The following is a 22329-nucleotide window of genomic DNA, read 5'->3' as shown; positions in this document are numbered from 1 at the left end:
CATTTAATAAAAAAAGCTAAACCTGGACTAGACAAGGGCGACATGTTCAACACCAAGTGCATACTAAAAAATGTTACAAGAATGAAGAGCATGTGTTGGAGAATGGAGAAACTTGGTAAGAGGAAATATTCAATTTTAAGTACTTCTCTTCATCTAAGATAAACTGGTAATGATTATATAAAAAACACCAAGGAGAATACATTCAAGTTAATGGAAACAAGTCTTTATTAAGTAACTTTTAATATCAGAAAAATAAAACTCTTATAATTCTCTTTACAGCAAATATATAATATCAGTGCTTTGGCCATCTTAAGTTAAAGGCCCTTTATCATAAAATATATGGTTTTAAACTTTACTCAAATTGAATTTATAATCCCTATGACTTCCCTACATATACATAACAAAAGAGTGTAGTAAAATTAGCAAATACTAAACTATATTGATAATTTATCATTCTTAGTTTGTGTTTTTTAGAAACAGTACACGCACCTAATATATGTCGATTCCTTGGCTTATTAGTTGCAGTGTACAATGCAACAAAATACAAAATACATGCTTGGTGAACATTCGTTCATATCTACAAGACGGCAGCTAGAGATTAGGTTTCAATACTGACATTTAACTATCCTACAAGCAATTAGCATTACATCATAATATGCCATCAAGGCAACTTTTTTATACTGAAAAAATCAAAATAAAAACCGTTATTTGTAAACTTTTATACGAAATGTAACTCTTCAAGTGGAAATAAAAAATAAAATTTGTCTATTTACTATTGAATACACATAGGATTTCATTTTTGTTATACTGAGAAAAAAAGTTCTTTTGTGTTGGGAAAATAACGCTTCAAAAAATAATTAGTAGAAAAACCCACCAGTATAATGTTTTGTCCTTTCAATGCCAGCACAGATTTGGGAACATACCGAGGATGAAGTTATAGACATCCATAGTGAAATGTACAAGTGTATTTTAAAGAAATCTTTCCTTGTGATTGGAAATAGTTTTGAAATGAAGTAAACTGATTGGAGGTCGTCACAGCTGCTTTCGTGAGTTATGCCAAGGGCATTATTATCTCCCTCCCCATCCCCTACATTACTAAAAAATAAAAATATATTTATAATGTGCAAGACAAATATGGATTGAACATAAAATGTTTCACATTTTGATCTAGTCTAAAAATTAATCAATAGCTTGATCAGACTAATGAATGGAATGTTCGCATCCTCAATTATCAGCCAATGTAGATGCATCCCAAAGCCCTTCCTGAAATGGTGGCCATTTCCACATTCACTAAAGGAGGCTATGGGTAGGAATTCACAATAGAGACAATTGCATTCCTGATCCATTGATCATACCAGCCTTGAGCACTCTGGGCGAGATGAAGGTCAATGTAGCAGTTTTTGTCCCAAATTATAACCAGTGATCTAGTAAACTGCCATCAGCCCTATTATTACCAATAAGTAATCACAATGCATTAAAAAGTTACTTGCAATCCTGCAGAGTTAGGCATAAGTTGTTGAGAAATAAAAAACAAACAAACCTGTTTTGTCAAAACTGGCAGTGTAAAGAAGGCAGCACTGGAAGTGTCTGAGTCATCTGTAATGCCAAGTACCCTCCATAAACTCTTAATGTGGTTAGGCTTTGGGACCCACTGTTTGGAATCTCAGATGTATACCCTTTTCTCATAGGTCATACAACCTATGATCTTCGCTCAGCCAACGTGAACTTCAGCTTTTGCAATTCTTACACAAGCTATGTCTCTGGGTCTACAGGATAGTATTAATAATTCAAACCAAACTAATAGACAAGAGACCACTTAGGTTTAGTGTTACCATAGCAGCCTTTTATAAGTTTACTAACAACTTTAGCCTAATCCCAATAAAGCCTGATAACAGTCATAAGAATTCATTAGGAAGTTTACTGGGGGTACCATTATACCCATGCCTTTACGAGTCCATATAGAGATATAGTATTTATGTATATATATATAGTTAAGAGTGAATTTGGATTGCCTGAGTAACAGCTGTCTGGCAAACTGGACATGATGGCGTTCTCTTTTCACAGATCTTGTTGGCACATTCCATGCAGAAGAGGTTGTGGCCACATGGAACTAGGGCAGCAATAACTTCATTCTCAAAGCAAATCACACAGTCATGCTTTCTTCTTGATTCTGGAGGTGAGCTAGAGGTGGAACCACCGTTGGAAGAGGAGTAACTATTGGTACCATTAGAAAAAGCAGGGATGTATATTGGAAGGCCAACATGGTTGCCTGTGCTAGGTGGGTCGCTCCTAACCCTCCGAGCAAGTGGGTGTTCTATGCTCTCAGGAAATGTAGGAGACAGACGAGGAGTAGATGGCTGACTTCCTCTACGCTGAGTCTTCATGTTACCAGAAGGATCACTCCCAAAGCCAGAGAGTGGGTTAACTGGTTCAAATGGAGTCCAGATAGTTTGAGCTGATGTTGGTAAAGAGTCAAAGGCAGGAGAGTCAACTGCAAGATCTTCTGAGCCTACAGACGGTAGTGTATCTCCAAACCAAAAGTTTCCTGTGCTAAAGGGGCTTGTTGGACTAAAGTCAGCCAGCCTATTGCTTCCAAAGTAGGAATCTGTGGAACCACTTCCTAGAGAACTGGAACTATCATTTCGATAATTGGATATCATTCTTGCGCGGCTAGGAGGAACTGGATTGGAGGAGAGCCACGCAGAGCCAAGAGTGCCACCTTCAAAGCTGACATCAGTACCATTGTAATGGAAATCATTCTCTTCATTGAGCTCTATATAGTTTCCTGTACGCATGGCAATATGCATTTCTATTTCTTCCCGGGCTCGGTCAACGTTTTCAGGCATCCCTGTCACTTCAAAGACAGGCTCCTTATCTCTGCTTGGAGTTACTATATACGTGTGGGTCTGCTGTTGAATTCTTTTAATCGTTGCTCCTTTGGGTCCAACCACTAATCCCACCACACGATAGGGGACCCTGACTTGGACGGTGGTTTGACCGGGCAGATTAGGGCTACATGACAACCCTCCCAGGGTAGGGCCATTTTTGTTTCGAGATGCACGGATCATGGAGAAGTGCTCTGCAGCTGAGAGGATTTCTCTTTTGGCCATGGCAACATCTTCTTTCCGTCCAGTGACAACAAAAATGGGCTCTTCACCACGAACAGGTGTCTTGATATATGTGTTTGTCTTGGCTCTCAGTGCTTTAATTTTACAACCTGTTTGAAAGAAAACATTTCACAAAAGTCAATACTGACTTCAAAGATATTTGATTAAATTTTTTTGATCATCTTTTTATTGATTTCAAAGATATTTGTAAATACAAATCACAGAGAGTGCTTTCAAACTAAATGTCTGCCAATGGGCAGTTTTTATTTTCAAAGGTTTTAGAGTTTGCTCTTTGCCATAAAAACATCACTAAATGACAAAACTTTCCTCATTCTACTAGTGCTCCTATATCTGGAGGTGTACTTATCTGGTGGTCTTCATTTGGGCAGAGATGGTACCTCTACTGGAAGGCTGTAACTCAGAAGTCAGTCTCATTGTCTACTTCCTCTTGTCATTAGTCACTGCAAATGATGCATGAAGTTTTCTATATAGATAAGCTATACCGAGGGTTTGATTTTCAGAACACTAATAATTTACTACATTGTAGGGTGACAGTGGCAAAAAACATTAATGTGCAGGTGAGACATTTAACATTGTCTCATTTAATCTATATAGTAACTCTATGAACCAGACTATTACTCCTTTTACTTCTAAGAACCAGATTATTATACTCTTTTAACTGCTAAGGAAGCTAAATTGAAGCTCAGAAAAATCATATAAGTTGTTGTTGTATTGTTATATGTGTTGTTCACACAACTAGTAAATAGCAGAGCCAATTAAACTCAGCCTGACTTCAAAAATCAATGGTCTTACTATTACTCTCTCCTTTCTAAAACTCAATTGATGACTACTGAATACTCATGGCTAGCAGTTCATTTCACTTCTGCCCTCACCAGCTGAATTCCAGGCTCAATCAGTTTACTCCCAATCTGGGTTATGCTAGCTGTACTCATGCTAGTAATTAAATTATTTCAATTATTTATCTTAATTACATATACTAGTGAGATCTATAACAGAATATGAGCTGGGGAGCAACAAATCTTTCATATTTTATCATTAACATAGTCAAAACACTTAGCACAATAGATATTGCTTGAGACTAAGAACTAAAATCATATTCCACTGGCTAATCTGTGATTTATAGATGTCTTAAGAAAATCTGAAAGAAGCTGGGTGCAGTGGCACACATCTGAATCCCAGTGATTTGGGAGGCTAAAGCAGGATGATTTCAAATTTGAAGACAGTTGGGGCAGTTTAGCAGTTAAAAAAGGTCTGGTGATACAGTTCAGTGGTAGAACACCCCTGGGTTCAATCCCCAGTACTGCAAAAAAAAAAAAAAAAAAAAAAACAAAATCTGAAATAAGTATAAATATGCATACTACTCAAGAAGTTACAGCCATTATTCAGTTATATGAGTTTATATTCTGGGCAACAAGTTGACAAGGCAAGAAAAGCTGTCTTGTTAGTCACATTCCTAACAATAGTCCTGATCATCTTGCAGAAAAATACTGGGCAAATTATACTGAGGACAAAGGGCAAGTTAGTCTAAGGTTCTAGGATTGGCCCCTTTTAATTTTAACCTTTACTTGTGGAAAGTTGAACTAAGAAACCTCTCTAAACAAATTCTGAGACTATTAAGGAACTGTCAGTTACACTGTAGAATATTTCTATTTAATACTTCATAGGTATATTAACAGAGAAATATGATTAAAGGTACACAGAACAACATCTTGCCTATGGCTGTTACTAAAAATAGGTGTTCAATACACAGTTCATTGGAAAAAGAAAAGATGAATATTTTGAATTTAAATCACTTCTAAGATGTGGAGAAAGGTCTATATCATCTAAAACAGTCATGTGGTTAGGTTTTGTACATCAGGAGAAATATATCCTAACACTTGTTTCTATAGGACAGTTATATTCTGACTTCCAACCAAATAACAGATGATTCCTAGAATATGAATATACTATAAAGTTAGGGACTACTTAAACAGTGGAGTTTATAAAAGGGTGACACAACCTCTCAAGGATGTAGGGAAAAAGGTACACTCATACATTGCTGGTGGGACTGCAAATTGGTGCAACCGCTCTAGAAAGCAGTATGGAGACTCCTCAGAAAACTTGGAATGGAACCATCATTTGACCAGTTATCCCACTCCTCAGTATATACCCAAAGGATTTAAAATCAGCATACTATAGTGACACAGCCACATCAATGTTCTCCCAAAACCAAAGGCTGAATGTTCTCTTTAACAGGCAGATGCTAACATACAATGGAGGGGAGGGTGTGTGGAGATTAGGGGAAGGGAGGGGATGAAATAGGAAAGACAGTAAAATGAATCGGACATTACTTTCCTATGTTCATATATGAATACATGACCATTGTTACCACATCATGTACAACCTCAAGAATGGGAAGTTATATTCCATGTATGTATAACGTCAAAATACACTCTACTGTCATGTATGTCTAAAAAGAACAAATAAAAAAATTTTTTTAAATAAAAAAGAGTGACACAAACTAAATGAGAATCTGTTTTAATCTTATGGATGGAGATGGTAAGAATTTTTTTTAAAAAGTATATTAGATTGAATTTGGTTGAAAATGTAAAGATATTTTTAAAAATAATGCAAGAATTTATAATCTCAGAGTTTCACAAAACTCATAAGCCATAAAAGGACTGATAAATCAAAAATTAGAGCAGGCTTTAAAAAAATTAGTTGATGGCAAGTCAGAAAAACCATAGTTAAAAAAATATATTCACAATTTAACTCACAAATGGCTAATTTCTCTCCCTTACCTCCTATTCCCTCCCTTACATATCAAAACATTAAAAACCTAAGAGAAAAACAGCTAAAATAGTGCACAGTAAAGAAAGCGAAGAAGTGGCTTTGAAGATGGAAATTCCATAGGAATTATTTCCATAGAGATTGAGCTATAATTTTCTATCCATGAGATTTTCAAATATCAGAAACATTATAACACTGGAGTAAGAATGGGGAAAATGGCACTCTTATTTAGCTGTTCAGAGCATGAACTGCTTTCTCTGGAGGGCTGTTTGCAGTATCTATCAAAATTATCTTATGCCTCTACAATCCCATTTGTAGAAATGTTGGCACAGGTACAGAATACCCTTTGTATTATATTATCTAGTTATTGTTTAGATTAGCATGAAGCTAGCACAGTTATAATACAGACTATTATATATTTGTAAAATTGGTTCAATGAGAGGGATAGGGCAAGGAGGAAACAGTTTTCACTGTATACTCAATACAAATATATAATCTTTTAAAAAAATGTGATTAAGTAAAACAAATGATAATTTTACTAGTCATACTAATTAGACGTTTAGTTGGTATTATTTAGGTTATTTTATATTACATGAACAGCAGGATAAATGATTTCATAATCTCAAAGTTGAACAAGGTTTTGTAACTTTAAAATGTAAGGACTAACACTTGTGTTCTTACAGTTATAGATAAAAACTAACATGGCAAGTTGTATTCAAGTTTGTCAAAAGACAGGAATCTAAACCCAGTGTTTCAGAGGTCAAGGACTAGAGTAACAACAACAAATTTCATAAGTATAATTTTACCTTAATTTTTTGGGGAAAAATCCCCAAATAAAAAGCCTCTAACTTGCTGGTATAGGAACCCACTTCCTCTTTCTAAATCACTGTTGCAGAGGCAAACCTCTTTAGCTGCAGCCAGAGAACTCTGATATTTTCCCTACCTACTACATATAGCAAAGAATCCTGCCTTCCTTCTCTGGGGTATAGAGCATCTTTCAGTCTTAACAACTAAGAGGAAGGCCCTTTTGTTGGTGGGAGGAGAGTTAAAAGGAAGAAAAGAAACTGAAATGTAATTGTCTTTGATGTTTTTGAAACTATGAGTTGCAATATTAACTTTGTGTTTTACAATCAGCATAAAAAAGAAAAAAAAACCCAATGGGTTCCAAATGTTTCACTGAAATATGTATACAATGAGCTTCAATGTAAAATGTTATTTTTTCTGTGGGTTCCAACCAATAAAATTTAAAACCTCTAGACTAGATTTATCTTAGACCACCTTAAAGACCATTTTCTATAGTTCAACGAAACATATAATGTTCTTGCAACATACAAACCAGTGTAGTGAAGTGGAAGTTATTGAGAACATATGTTAAAGATATAGGATTTTGCAGATGGAATTTGATACAGCTGAAAATGGTAATACTATAGATTTGCTCTGTGGTCACCTAAAGTATCTTTTGGAGGCCAGAGAGCCTAGACATTAATAATAGTGAAAATTAAAACAAAACCAAAAAACCAACAACTTTTCCAAGCTATCAGAAACAAGACTTGGATCCTCACAGCAAGGTTTTCCAAGTTGTTTTTGTTTTTATTCTAATTCTTAAAACTGATTCACTTAGGTGTTGGCAAAAAGACCACATGGCCTATCTTTACCATTTGTTTCCACTTTCCAGAAGAAAGGGCATTACATGATAAACTGAATTTATACTTAGGCAAAAAAATCCAAGGAGCTATACAACATCCACTATAAAATCCTTTAAAAAGGTACAGTCCCTTCAGTAGATATGGCAGGCAGAATTCTAAAATGCCCCCTTACCCTCATTTCTGGTATATACATACTTTCAGTCAATTACAGTCTATGTACCCTTGGAAAGGGATATTGTAGATGTAATTATGATCCAAGTCCGTTCACCTTAAAACAGGGAGGTTATCCAGATTTTCTTGGAGGGTTTGACTTAACCATGAGCCCTTTAAAAGTTTTTTTTGTTTGTTTGTTTTGTCTGCTCAGGAGGAGGTTCAGAGATGTGTTCTGGCTAAGGGGGGAGAAAGTAAACAATCTGTGGTGAATTGCCTATGGTGACCTCATGGCAGTGGCCTCTAGGAGCTGAGAATTAGAAGGAAAATGGAGGCCTCCATCCTCCAATCCTGAAGAAATGAATTCTGTCAATAATAAGTGAGCTTGTGTGAGACATGAACACCTAGATGAGAATGTAGTCCTGATCAATATTTTGATTTCAGCCCATTGAGACCCTGAATGAAGAATTCAGACACACCATGTCTAGACTGCTGACATACAGAAACTGAGATAATAAATCTGTGTTGTTTTAAGCCACTAAAATTTATGGTAACTCTTATGGAGCAACAAAAAACTACTACATGGTTCTTAAACCTTTAAGAATTCCACAACCACTGCCTTAAGGGAGCTGAGAAAAAAATGTTATTTGTCTTATATTCTTATTCAGTAACCTGCAGGATATTCTAGAAGGCTTTCAATCAGAAATATTCAATATTAAGCAGTAGCTTAACATTGAATATTATATTAATAACGTGTTATAGTAAATCTAGAATTGCCAATCCAGATTTTTTTTCTATCCTTTAATTTGCTTATTACCTGCTTTTGTTTTATGTTGTCATACCAAGTCACTAACTAAGTGGCTTCAATTACCAAATTTATTATTTCAAGAATATAGCTCCCCTCCTCATATCTCAAACACAGCTGGGAAGTTTTCTGCTTTTACATACTCATGTGGATCCACCAGATGATTTGAGACACACTCCAAATAGCAAAAGGTCCATAATCTTAATTACATTTGAATAAACACTTAAAACAATCCTTTGGTATTTTCATAGATAGATAGCAAATTTCTGCCTTCACATTATCCCTTTCCTTTCTTTCAATTTCTCCCCTTTCTTCCAAGTACCCAAGCTTTTTTGTTTTGTTTTCAAATTAATTTTTAAAAATACATGATAGCAGAATGCATTACAATTCTTATTACACATAGAGTATGTTCACACCAATTCGTGTCTTCATATTCAAGTACCCAGCTTTTTAAAGAAATAAAGTATTTGGTCATGAAAATTTTGAATCCCAATTCAGGAGTGAATGGCCTGCGCAGAGAACAGACATAAAATACAGTCAGGGAGAGGTGTGTGGAATCACAAAACAATGAAATAGGGTGAAGGGATAGAGGTAAAAGTTAAGCCAGGTATGGTGGCACACACCTGTAATCCCAGTAACTTAGGAGGCTGAGGGAGGATGATCCCAAATTCAAGGTCGGCCTTGGCAATTTAATGAGACTCTACATCAAAATAAAAAAAGGTCTGGGGATATAACTCAGTGCCTAAAGCACCCCTGGATTCAATCCCTAGTAGACTCCCTACACAAGAGTTATAAATTAAATAGGAAGAAAAGAAGAATACTATAAGCTAGGTGTTGAGAAGGACTTTTATAAGGTAACTGTGTTTATGTTGAGAAGTGAGTGGTTTGGTGGAAAATAAGCAGAAGCTGTTTTCTCCTTTATCCTAGGGGCTTTGCCTAGGTATTCATAGCTAAATCACTCCCTTCTTGGGGCTCAAGAGCATTTTACCAATTATGAGATAAAGTTCAACCTAATGCTTTATCCATATAAATGTTAAACTTCCCCTCTAAAGGTACAGATGCTACTTTCAGATAGTGTGAGGAGTTATAAGTATTTCTGACCTCAAGGAGCTCACAGTCTAGAAAGAAAACAGTCATGCAAGCAATACCGATATAAGATAATTGCTTTAATAAAAGCAGGCATACAAGGGAGTTGGAACATACAAAGGAGAAGGCTTTACCGCTTATAGCAAATGAAAGAAGGCTTCAAAAGAATTTGAACTGAGACCTGAAAAAAGTGATTTTTACCAGGTGGAAATTCTAGGAGAGTAAAAGAACTACAGGTTAAAAGCAGGGAATGAAGGTTCAGAATGGCATAGTGGGGAAACTAAAGTTAGGTCAGTATTGTGAAAGCTGGCAGAATGGGGATAAGGCAGAAGTCTTCAATGCCAGACAAGGGAAATAACTTTGTAGGTGCAAAGAATTTTGTGTAGAGGAGGAACATATCAGATATGCATGTTAGACTGATGGGAATATATCAGCTAATGTTCAGAGACTAAAGACAGAGAGACTTACCTGAATGGCCATAATAATAATCAGTAGAAAAATGCTAAGAGAATGAAAGAGAGTATGCAAGATAGAAGCCATGTATACATAATACTGTGTATTATTTCAAGTTCTTATGCTGTTGATTTTTGACAAGGAAATTTCTCAGAAATGGAACTATTGAAGTTTCCATTTACTCCATAAATTTTACACACACACACACACAGAGAGAGAGAGAGAGAGAGAGAGAGTTATGGTTTAAATGTGAGGTGTTCCCCAAAAGCTCATGTGTCAGACAATGCAAGAAAGTTTGGAGGAGAAATGACTTGGTTACAGCCTTAACCTATTCAGTGAATTAATCCCTAAAGGGATTATTAATTGGGTGGTAGGGTGTGGATGGAAGAGGTGGGAATTGGGGCATGGCTATATATATTTGTATCTAGTGAGTGGAGTCTCTCTTTGATTCCGCTTTCCTCCGCCACACTCTTCCACCATGAGCACCAAGGAATGGACCTGGCCTTCTATGGTCTAAGACCTCTGAAACCGCGAGCCCTCAAATAAACCTTTCCTACTCTACAATTGTGCTGTTCAGGTCCTTTATTCACAGCAGTGAAAAAGCTGACTAAAACACACACACCTTATTGTAGTTTCCATTTACTCCATAAATTATACACACACACACACACACACACACTCTTATTTATACATAGTGATTTAAGAAAACACAAATACAAACATCACAACTGTACTATGGAGATGTGGCTGTAGCTCAGTGGTCCAGTGCTTGCTTTAGAAAGTTTAGTTGCTCCTGGGTTGGATCCCCAACACTGTAGAAACAACAAACTGTATGTACATTTTCACTTTTTGGTAGTCCTTCTGTTATACCTGTCTTCAAAAATCTGCCCCTCACACTTGTTTTGAGGAGAAAAGGATCCTACTTGGAAATCATTACATACATTCTTTAATAAAAATGAAGAGAAGGGAGTCAAAACTTGAACAGCTCTTTTTACCTTCAAGAAAACTGAACTCCTTGGCCTGATTTAAAACAAAACAAAAAACTACCTTCTCCCAAACTTCATCATCTCCTAAGCAAGTCTTATCTATTCTCTCTCTGCTCAGATTATTTTCTTAAATAGCCTTAGAAAACCTTCCTTGCATACTGTTTCCTCCCCAATTTACCTCAGTAACAAACATGGTCACTTGGTCACTTAGCAAAGCAGAAAATCTGTGTGTGTGTGTGTGTGTGTGTGTGTGTGTGAGAGAGAGAGAGAGAGAGAGAGAGAGAGGAGGGGAGGGAGGAAAGGGGGGAGAGGCTCTATGGAAATAAAGAATAATAAAAACATGGGAATAGACATATGAAATGAATCCTTTAAGGTCCAGTTCAAAGGAAACTATCTGCAGAATTGGGTTGTAATCAATGCCTAGTAACCTGCTGTTTGCATATCAAGTCAGTCAACTTCCAGGTCTTTTCTAATGCTGACCTTTTTGGATCAAGTCCCTCTTTTAAGAAATACATAGTTATCTCTTCCTCTCTCTGAAGTTTAAAATGTACTTGAGACAATCACACTACCATATTTCAAATGAATACATCCGTTTATTCTTTCTTTCACAAAGGGTTGGCAGAATAATGATTAAGAACACAAGACTAAATAGACTATGGCAAACCAGCTTGCTCAATGTAAGGAGGTCACTAACCTCCACCTCTCCTTCATGTGTGAATAATTATGATTAAAATATTTCGCTCATTTATTTATTATAACGATTAAACAAATACTGTATTAAAAATGCTCATTGGGAATGTAGCTCAGTGGTAGATGAGTAAACTCATCTAGTATCTGGGAGACTGGACCTACTTTTGAAATTAAAAAAAAACCTGCAGAACACTTTTAGTCTTCCTGGCTCTCTTCTAGATTTTCATTTAATCATCAGATTACAGTGTTTTAGAAAGGGCAGCAAAGAGCTTAATTGGATTGCTCAAATCTTCCAGATGTTTATAAGATCTCAAACCTAAATTGTCTTTCCACACTTTTTTCACTACTCTATACTATTTCCCTGTAAAAGCACATCATTTCAAGTTTATGATATATCACAATTAGCAAGGAGTAGTCATTTTATTTAATGATTTTATATAAAATAAGGTCCTTTCCCCTTTATAACAGTCTAGACCATTCAAATTTCCCTTCACTTTTCAGTAATTCAATTTCAAAATTATTGTCAAAGTCTGATAAATAACAGCTAAACCCCAATAAAAGACTTGTTTTATTCCAATATTTAAATAATAAATAATATAGTTTAAGGATGCAATGTACCCCTAAATGTATAATATAGTATCAACAGCTTTTCTTTCTAGGGTCAAGCGTCTAATTTTATAATTTTTTAAAAGCCAAAATTGTCTGAATTTTTAATTAGGAATACTGTTCATCTCACATGACAGCACTTCAAACAGCTCCATTTACATGACTTTAGTTTTATTATCAGTTTTCATAGGGACATTTAATGCCTTCAACCAAGTAGCATTCACTGCCCTGTAAAAGCCCCAAACAACTTTAACTTGGACTGTCTCCTTAAATAAAGAGCTAGGAATTAAAGGCAGGAGTGAAAAAGTCCTCATTACTACAGTACAGAAAGTAAAATGTAAATAATAAAATGGAAAGCCTCTAATCTAGCAACCCAATCCAATCAAATAAACTGCAAGTATTTACTTTACTTTAGATAGTTTAACTGATATTAAGGATGCAAAGATGATTAAGATTTAGTTCTGTCCTTACTACCTTGTATCAATTTCAAGCATCAAAAGGATTTAGTGTTTGTACATGTTCATGTGTAGACAATGATCAATCATTTTCTTATGTTGTTGGTTGTTGATGGTGTTCAAATCATCTATATCTTTGCTGATTTTGTGTCTCCTTCTTCTACTGCTCATTGAGATAGGAGTATTGATTGAAGTCTCTAGTTATGTTAGCTTTAGACCTTGGGCAACTTGCTTATAACTCCTCAGACCTGTTTCCTTATCTTTGCAATGGAAATAAGAATAGATCAAATGAGCTGATACATGCAATTCTGCAGTGTCTGACACACTTAAATGGTTGTTATTACAAAAGTCAAATGTGCCGATTTTCTACAGGAAGTTGAAAACATTTTAAAAAATCTATCGACTAAAGAAAAAAATATATTTAGATTATGAAAAACATGTTAAGATATTATGAACTCTGCCCTTGAGAGAGGACCTAAGTTGCTTAGGGCTTTGCTGAATTGTTGAGGCTGACCTTGAACTTGCGATCCTCCTGCCTCAACCTCCTCAATCGCAGAGATTATAGATGTGTACTTGGCTTAGAGTTCCAATTTTAAATTCTGTAAACTTAAAAAACAAGTATCTTTGATGTGAAATCAACCAAATTGGTATTTTGAAATCTGGTTTACTTCTACATTTCAGGAACTATCTTTAGAAAGAACTCAAAATATAAGAACTTTGAGAGATCATCTCATTTTACACAAGAAAACTGAAGCTTAGAATTGCTCAAAGTTATAAAGTAATGTTTCTTAAAATCACTATCATCCCAACCTGCCTTCTTTTCTTGCTTTATGTTTGGAGTAGAAAAGAAATCCTTGCTCACTGAAGGTATTTTTAAGAATATGAACAAAACAAACTAAAAGTCTCCCCCTTCCTTTTTTCACTTAATTATATTAAACAAGAGGACTGGAAATTTAATGAAAAGGTTCACATTTGGCCTTCTATTAACGATGAAACTACCAGAAGAGGGTGTAAATTAGAGATGAAAGAACAATTTTCCTAACTAGGGAGCTTTAAATTATGTTCATGCCCTTTAGATGTTAACAAATCCTATAAAAGAATTGTGGGTGCAATGGTGCATGCCTATAATCCTAGAACCATGAAGGCTGAGGCAGGGGCATCCCAAATTCAAGGCCAGCTTGGGTAATTTCAAGTCCACCCTCTCTCAAAAAATAAAAAAGAAGGGCTAGGTATGCAGTTCAGTGATAGAGACCTTGTCTAGGATGCACAAGGCTCCTGGGTTCAATTCCCCATATAGCCAAAATAAACACTCACACACACAACAAAAAAACTCCCCATAAACCCAGAAAAGAAAGAAATCTTAGAATTGTCTTTTGGGGTACCATGTAACGGAATCAATTATTTTTAAATGATTTCCTTCCAGACAAGCTTAGATCTCTGCCAGGAAATACATTTTCAAAGCTCCATTTTTTTTTTTTTTTTTTTAAATTGGTACTGGGATTGAATCCAGGGGTGCTTTACCACTGAGCTTTTTTATTTTTAATTTTTTTTTTTTTAAATTTTGAGAGAGGGCCTAAGTTGCTTAGGGCTTTGCTGAATTGCTGAGGCTGGCCTTGAACTTGCGATCCTCCTGCCTCGACCTCCTCAGTCGCGGAGATTACAGATGTGTACTTGGCTTAGAGTTCCAATTTTAAATTACTGTAAACTTTAAAAACAAGTAACTTAAATTTAAATAATTTAGTTAGGAGTATGAAAGAAATTCATCAGTTAAAATACATTTCTGAGATGGGCACAGTGGTGTGCCAGTTACTGGGGAGGCTGAAGCAGAAAGATTGCTTGAGCCCAGGAGTTCAAGGCCAGCCTGGGTAACCCAGGGAGACCCCATTTTAAAACAACCCCCCCACACACACACCAAACAACTTTACCTTACCTCACATATAATTTCTCATCTATATACTTTCAATTGTATAGTAAATTTATATTAATGACATTTTCTCAAACTTGATTCTCATGACAAATATGGGGGTAGGCAGGTGAGAGAGGCACCCAGAGAACAAGTAAAAGCAATAAGTCTTCTCCTTAAGGAGAAACTGAGACTCAAACTAGTCATTTGTTCAAAATCATAGGCAACAAGTGGTGAAACTAACACAAAGAGGATAAGGCAAAAGGGAAGGAAGAATGATAGAGGAGAGGGCAATGTTTATGATCAGTGTCAACCCCATGTTCACAACCAAATCTTTATGCTTAATTTCAATGACATCTCCAGTTTTCATTAAATAATTTCTTTATTATTTTATGTCCTGGTCTTATTATTGCATGATATAACTTTACTGGAGTCAAATAAGCTTCCTGCTTACTGCAAAAAGGCAATGAACCACGTATACTTGAATTGCCCTTAAATTCCAAATACAGGGGGCTGGGGTTATAGCTCAGTGGCAGAAGGCTTGCCTAGAATGTGTGAGGCACTGGGTTTGATCCTCAACACCACATTAAAATAAATATCCATCTACAACTAAAAAATATATATTTTTTAAAAAGACCGGCACAAAAGAGGTTCTGCAGTTACTTAGTGTAACTTAAACTCCTCAAAATTGGTCATAGAATCAAGACTTGAACTGATTAAACGGCATTAGACTCAATTTAGTAAAACTGGCCTTGGTTTTTTTTTTTTTTTTTGAGGGGAAGTACTGGGGATTGAAATCAGGGGCACTCAACCACTGAGCCACATCCCCAGCCCTATTTTGTATTTTATTTAGAGACAGGGTCTCACTGAGTTGCTTAGTGCCTTATTTTTTTGCTGAGGCTAGCTTTGAACTCGTGATCCTCCTGCCTCCTAAGCCACTGGGATTACAGGCATGTGCCACCACACCCAGATGGGCTTGGTAATTTTAACAGAAGATGTTTTTAAAGGTATAAATGTCAGATTTAATCTTTGCATATCTCTATATAGGAATTAATGGTATCATGGGCAAGTTAAATGTAAACCCAGAAATTATGGTATATAAGCCATCTGGGAGGCATTTAAGTATGTAGTTTAATAAAAAAATATCACTTTATAATCATCTAAAATCAATAGGATTTTAAAATAAATTAACCATGATTTATCTGGAGCTTCCTAAAACATTTTTAAAATTGCAAATACATCAATTTAGTATCTTTTTTTAAAAAATATTTTTAGTTGTAGATGAACACAATCCCTTTATTTTGTTTATTTAGTTTTACATGGTGCTGGGGATCAAACCCAGGGCCTCACACATGCTAGGAAAGTACTCTACCACTGAGCTACAACCCCAGCCCCTCAATTTAGTATCTAAAGAAAATTATTTCATTTTTGAGTTTAAAATGACAAATTCCAAATAGTGGAAATTACATTGTTTAAAATTCTACAACAATTCCATAGATTATAAAATAGTGCTGTGGTAGTCATCTAATATTCTGGCTCTCTCCTTGTGGGCACACTGTTATAATATGCCTTATAATCCACTTGAAATTAGGTGTGGCGAGAAGACTTAATTTGATTAATGTAATACGAGCAGATATGATAATTATTACTTCCGGGTCTAACATTTACAAAGACTAGTGCAATGGCTTCTCATCTTCCTGTACAAAGGGAGATCAGTAACACTTGAGATGGTCACTGCTCAGCTGGCCTATGTCCCTGAATGACTAAAACAAGCAAAGTTCCTGTGAATAATAAAAGTTCCAAGTATCTAACATGCATTTAATCATCAATTGGTTCTAGTTCCATTACATAAGAATATAATGTGTAAACCTATCTGTGAAAGTTCAGAAAAGGTAAACAGTATTAACTACAATGGTTCCAAATTAATTTTGGATTTGCTTTAACAAAGTAACATGTGTTTATCACTTACAGTTTCATAGATGTCAACTTATTTTTTAGGGTCTCTCAAAGTATTGCAGATATGATCATGTCTGGCTGCAAAAGGAGAGTCTCTGGGGCCTAGGGAGTTTCAGTGACTTGCTTAAGACCGTGAAGTAAATTACTTGCACAGAGTAATCAGAATTCAGTATATCTATTTCTGATTGTTAGCTCTTTCCAGAATACCTGAACAGGGACTGTCACAGGCAATTCAACGTAGTTTACAATAATTTATTAACATTGAAACATACATTGTAAAATATTTTTTTTTGCATTTAGTTTAAAGCAAAAGCATTAAGCTTTCCATAAATTCTTTAATTTATATAAACACCAGATTCAAAAACCAAATCAGCAGTATGTTAAGTATTAAAAATAATGCTACCTTTCCTTGAAAATTGAGATGTAGAGAACTACCCAGAATTCCAAACTATAAACACTGTTGGAAATCTTTCTAGATAAAAGTCTCTAGTAAAGCAAAAGTCCTCAAATATGTGACTCTGGATAATTTTTAGGTTGCTTATAACCAGGGCGTAAAAAATTACATCCTTGAATTATCACATTTTTTCCCCATTTCCTTCCTAGTGAATCAGAATAGTTCACCAGAAAGAAGGCAGAAGATTCACACCCATTTGTAAAGTGATGATAGTAACTGAAACTATCCTAATAGTTCCTGAGCCTATACACACAAACTACTATAAATTTAAAATTTAAAATCTAGAAAGTTATAGTATCCAATTTGGAGTCCACTGCAGTGCAGGAAAAACAAAAACACAAGAATTCCTATTTTCATTTTTACTCAGTTCTTTAAAATTTTTAAGTTTTATAATGTGCAATGTTTTACCATACATATTATTCATACACAAATATCCAGATATTGGGGATATTTCAATTTTTTTTGACACAGTAAATAAAAAAGCTAAGGATGACTTTTCTAGACTAGGAGGTTAGAGAACACACATGCTCCATCAATTAAAGTCACAGAAGAAAACAAGATGCACATCTTAAATAGCAATAAAAAACTGAGTTGCTAACCCTTAAATGACTAAACTTATAACATTCAATATTTACTTATAGTGCAGTTAAGAATACATCTTGAAATCTACTTTAACTCTTTAGCCTTACTAGATATTAATGACTATATGAACGAACAAAACCTGTTGACTTAAATCTGTTAGCCACTGTCAATGGGTCTTGCAGGCACTATACTTAAAAAACAAAGATGTTTCTAAATTTACAAAATTAGCTCTTAAAATGCGGTCAGACTTCTTTTTTATGTCTATATTCTAAAACTTCTTTGATTACCAATAAACCTTTTTAGCTCCTGACCTTATTTTACTGTATTGTCAGATTAACAATACATGCATAGCTAAAAAACAAAACAAAACAAAACAGAGCCAATTTAACATTCACAAAGACCATATGCTACTGGGGAGTAAAACAGGAGGTCAAACACTCTGCCAACTTTCATCACTATCAAAATCAGTGGTTTGTTTTTTTGGAAGACACTAGAACCAGAGGCCATCTACATGAGTTGCCAGTCTATGTGACTCAGAATTCCATTTGTCCTAATCTTTGCTTCAGAGCTGAAGTCATAAATGTCTCCATCTGTGACATAATTATTTCCAAAACCAATTAAGAGATGTCAAACAGAAAATTATGACTTCAGGTAATGAATAAATGGTAGGAATTGGTAATTCTTAAGGATGAATATTTAGCTCCTTCAAAGCAAACAAGAAAATGAAATGATTTGCCCTGTTTAAGTCACTTAGGACAGGTATTCTCTCATGGAGGAAATTACTGCACTAATAAAAGGATGTGAATATTAGAAGTTACTTAGTTCTCCATAGGAGCGAGCAAATACTTCACAGGTTTTATTATCATGCTACTGGAGTGTAGGGGTGGCAAAGGGGTCAATGATTCACTAGTTGAATGGTTCAAAACAGGAAAAGGGCAAGACTTTCTGCCCTTAAGATAAGATAAAGGAAGATGACATACTTTTAACAGTACTGTCAACTCTGGGAAAATATTAATCGCAAAGGAACAGTCAGCAATTTGTCTCCATGTTCTAAGACAAATAGATTTATATTTTCCTTATTAACCAATAACCACAGCACTAAGAAAAACCAAGAATTTAGCTCATTTGTAACCATGTAATAGATGGTACAAAATAAAAACCTGAAATCTTCTTTAATTAAATCTACAAAATATATTCTCTTGTCCTATATAAAACTGGCATGTAAACGTTCTTTTCCTTTGTTATCCTACACTGTCACCATAAAAATGCTGGAGCAACTTGTGTCAAGTTAAGTGGTACCTTAGCATGGCATTCATGATTCTATATTCTGGCCTCAACAGTTGCCTTGCCAGCCCTTTTCTACCACTCCCCTTTTACAAATTTTAAGCATCACCAAATTCAACAGGACTTGCCCATCACACCTAGAAATAATTCTTCCATCTTTCCTCATATTGTTCCTTAGCCTTTTTTTCAACTTCCATTTGTTAAGCTTTTACCTATTCTCAAAAGCACTCCTGGGAGGCTTTTTGTTCATCATACTAGAATTAGAACCATTAACTTCCTATTAGTTTAGTGTCATTCTGTTTATTAGACTGTTAGCTTCTGATAATGGGCAGAAAGTTTGAATCAATCTCACTTTCTCAACTTAATCACCATAAACTCAATACCTGACAAAATACAAGTGTGATGCATAGCAACCCCTCATCATTCCTGATGGACTAGTTCTGAATTTATAAATTGAAATGTTATTATTCCATCTTAGGTAGGTGAAACAGTTCTCTCCTGAATTATCCTAAATAGCACCAAAAACAGACAAATAAGGCAGGTGAAACTGATTAACTAGGTTGACTGAAATAAGCTTTCTCTTCTATATTCACATTTCAGATTTTTTTCTTATTAAAATCTTAGGGATAAGAAAAGCCAACTCTTGATATGTGAAACCATTTCAACAGACCTCTTTATTTATGTGTACTTTAGACCACTTGGGAAAGATGAGATCATTTAAGCAGCAGCGCCATCATCTCTTTATTTGACCCCAACAATGCTCTCAACCTAACAGTACAGAAACACATAGCAACCAAGGCTCAACCATATTGTAATAAGGCGGCAGCAGGTAATATTTACCCTTTTGTACAGCGGGAAAAAGCTACATTAAAGAACACAGAACCTTCCCTAAAAATGTCGGATATGGAGGTACTCTGGGCATCCCCTTCCCCCACCTTCACAAATCTACTCCTGGAATCTGAGACATAGGTCCTTTGTCTGAACAATGTGGGAGGAGTCTGTCTGCAGTACTGGTGTGCTGGCAAGTGGAGAATTTATTGAAAACTGCATAAAAGCCTAAAGTTCCTTAATTACTGTACTGTCCAATTTTTCTTCATCGTGCACCCTAAAGTGTCCTAAAAGACAGCCAATGTGCCTCTTCGAGAATAAAAATGTAACCTTCGAGAACACTAAGATCAAAAGAGTTAGGCTGCTCTTCAAAAGCTAAGTTTCAGAATAGCGGAAGGGGGTAGTGTGATACGGTCAACTTAAACATCCCTTCTCTCTTGAATAAGCTTCTTCTACATGCCTCCATTTCTGCCCATTTCTCATCTGAATAAACTGTTCGAAGGGAAGTCGGGAGCTCTTACATGAGGCTCTGCTGCGCAAACTTGCAATCTCAAGCTCTCCGCACACAACACCGAACCTGCAACTCCTGACCCGACCTTTTACTACCTCACTGAGGTTTCTGGTGCCAAGCCAGTCTGGTGTTCCACGAATATAGCTCGAGTAAAGTGAACACCACCGGATTGGATAGCCGGAGAAACTCAACACTTTATCAATCAGAACGAGAGGAAAGATGTGGGTTTTTGCAAGGTGACCCATCTCATCCCGTCGGCCCTTGGATCCTCCCAGATACTTAATCGGTGGACTCTTTGGGTTCCACCTTTTTCCGCCTCGAGCTCGTTTCTTTCGTCTCCCACCCACGCCCGGGGCCGTGCCCTGCTGGACATCCCCACTTTCCGCACTCACCCTGGCGGCCGACAATCTCGGCGACATGCTCGGAGCTGGGCACTGGGACGCACTCGGTGGTGTTGACGCTCTTCCTCCGGAGCAGGGCCGCCTGTTCCCCGTTTAGGGCTGCTGCCGCCGCCCCGCCGCCGCCGGGGCCGTAGGCGTGGGACAGCATCGCCGCCATCATGCCCTGGGCATCGTCCCCTCCGTAGAGCACCCCAGCCGCTGCGGCTGCGGCCTCCCGAGCATCGAAACCGGCGCCAGGCAACAGCACAGACCCCAGGGGCCCGCCCGGGATCGACTGGGTCTGGGAGGCGGTGGCCGCGGGCGGCGACAGCAACAGCAGCGACGGCCGGTCCTCCTCCTCTGCCTCCTCCAGCTCCTCCTCCTCCAGCAGGTCTCCGTCCAGCTCTGCTTCCTCCCCCTCCTCCTCGTCGTCCTCCAGTTCCAGCTCGGCCGCCTCCGAGGCTGCGGGCCGGCCGGGCGGAGCCCGCTCCTCCGGAGACAGCCCCGCCGCCCGCCGGGCCTGGCCCTGAGCCGCCGCCGCCGCGGCCCGGAGCGTCGGTGCGCCGGGCTCCGCTGGGCTGGGGTCGTCGAGGCCTAGCGCGGCCAGGCGCTCCCTCAGCAGAAGCCCGTCCCCTTCGAGCTCCGGGCCGCCCGCGGGCGGCGGCAGCGGCGGCGGCGGGGGCGGCTGCGGCAGGGGGGCCGGGGCCGCCGCCAAGGCCAGGGCCGCGGAGCTGCCGCTCGGCATCGCGGCGGCGCGCTGTCAATGGCGGCGGCGGCGGCGGCGGCGGCCGGGTCAGGCGCGGCGGGCGGCGAGCCCCATGGCGGACAGGGCCCGGGCCCTGCTCAGCGCGCAAACACCTTTCCTCTGGGGAGGCGGCGAGGCCCGCGACCCGGGCTGAGGAGCGCCAGGGTCGCTCGGAGACCGGAGAGGGCGGGGTGGAGGGGCAGGGGAAGGAGGCAGAGGTAGGTAACTAGGTGGGTGGGTGGGGACGGCAGCGGGGCGGGCTGGTGGAGGTGGCAGCGGCTCCCCTCTCAGGGTTTCTTTTGTTTCATGGCCTTAACCAGCCCCCGGCGCGCGCGGTGGCGGCGGCGACGCCCCACGCCGCTCTCCGAATGAAGCCGGCGCGCTCTGATTGGCTGCTTTTAATCTCTGGGAGCCCGCCCTCTCTTCCCGCAGCCTTCACACTCCTTTCCCTAGCCCCACCCCCCACCCTCTCCTCGGGCCCCGCCCCTCTCCTCCCAGAGCTCTCTGATTGGGTGACCAGGACGAGCCAGCCCTGGAAGCTGGCTCCTTCCGTCCTTTCCCCTCCCCCCTCCCCTCCCTCTCCTTTCCCTGTGGCTCAGGAGAAGGGAGACTGTGATTGTTCGCTTTACACGTCACTCTCTGTGACGTACACTATAGGGGCGGGGAAAAAGGAGGCGGGACGGAGGTGCTGAAGCAGAGATTGAAACTGAGGGCGGGGCGGGGCTTTCGCGCAGGCGCATGCAGTTTTGGCGCACACATGGGCTTCTTCCTTCGCTTCACTTTCCCGTTTCTCTAAGCCACGCGTGTCGGGTCTTTTAGGGGAGACAACTTTGAAGTACCTCATGGGTTGGCCCGAAGGGCGTCGTTTTCCCACGTTGAGGAAGAGATGGCCCTTTTCAGGGTAAGGGCCTA

At 38.4% G+C, this 22329-nt stretch overlaps 1 protein-coding gene across 1 annotated transcript; it reads right to left on the bottom strand.

Moving 5' to 3' along the window:
* Positions 1 to 207: 207 nt before the first annotated feature.
* Mex3c (mex-3 RNA binding family member C) lies at positions 208 to 21417 on the bottom strand. The gene is made up of 2 exons (XM_076836763.2): positions 20685 to 21417; positions 208 to 3217 (listed from the first exon to the last, which is right to left on the bottom strand). Exons 1-2 carry the CDS (start codon positions 21415 to 21417, stop codon positions 1992 to 1994), a joined length of 1959 nt encoding a protein of 652 aa, XP_076692878.1. The 3' UTR covers positions 208 to 1991.
* Between the last annotated feature and the right edge of the window lie 912 nt (positions 21418 to 22329).

This window comes from Callospermophilus lateralis, chromosome 17, assembly GCF_048772815.1.
Source record: "Callospermophilus lateralis isolate mCalLat2 chromosome 17, mCalLat2.hap1, whole genome shotgun sequence".
In the NCBI taxonomy this organism is placed as follows: domain Eukaryota; kingdom Metazoa; phylum Chordata; class Mammalia; order Rodentia; family Sciuridae; genus Callospermophilus; species Callospermophilus lateralis.
This window is presented reverse-complemented; position numbering and strand designations above follow the sequence as displayed.

Excerpts from the sequence above, each read along its gene's own strand:
- Mex3c (XM_076836763.2), bottom strand. The coding sequence starts at position 21,417 with ATGCCGAGCGGCAGCTCCGCGGCCCTGGCCTTGGCGGCGGCCCCGGCC. Across the intron at positions 3,218-20,684 it reads CGAGATTGTCGGCCGCCAGG|GTTGTAAAATTAAAGCACTG; the intron begins GTGAGTGCGGAA and ends TCTTTCAAACAG.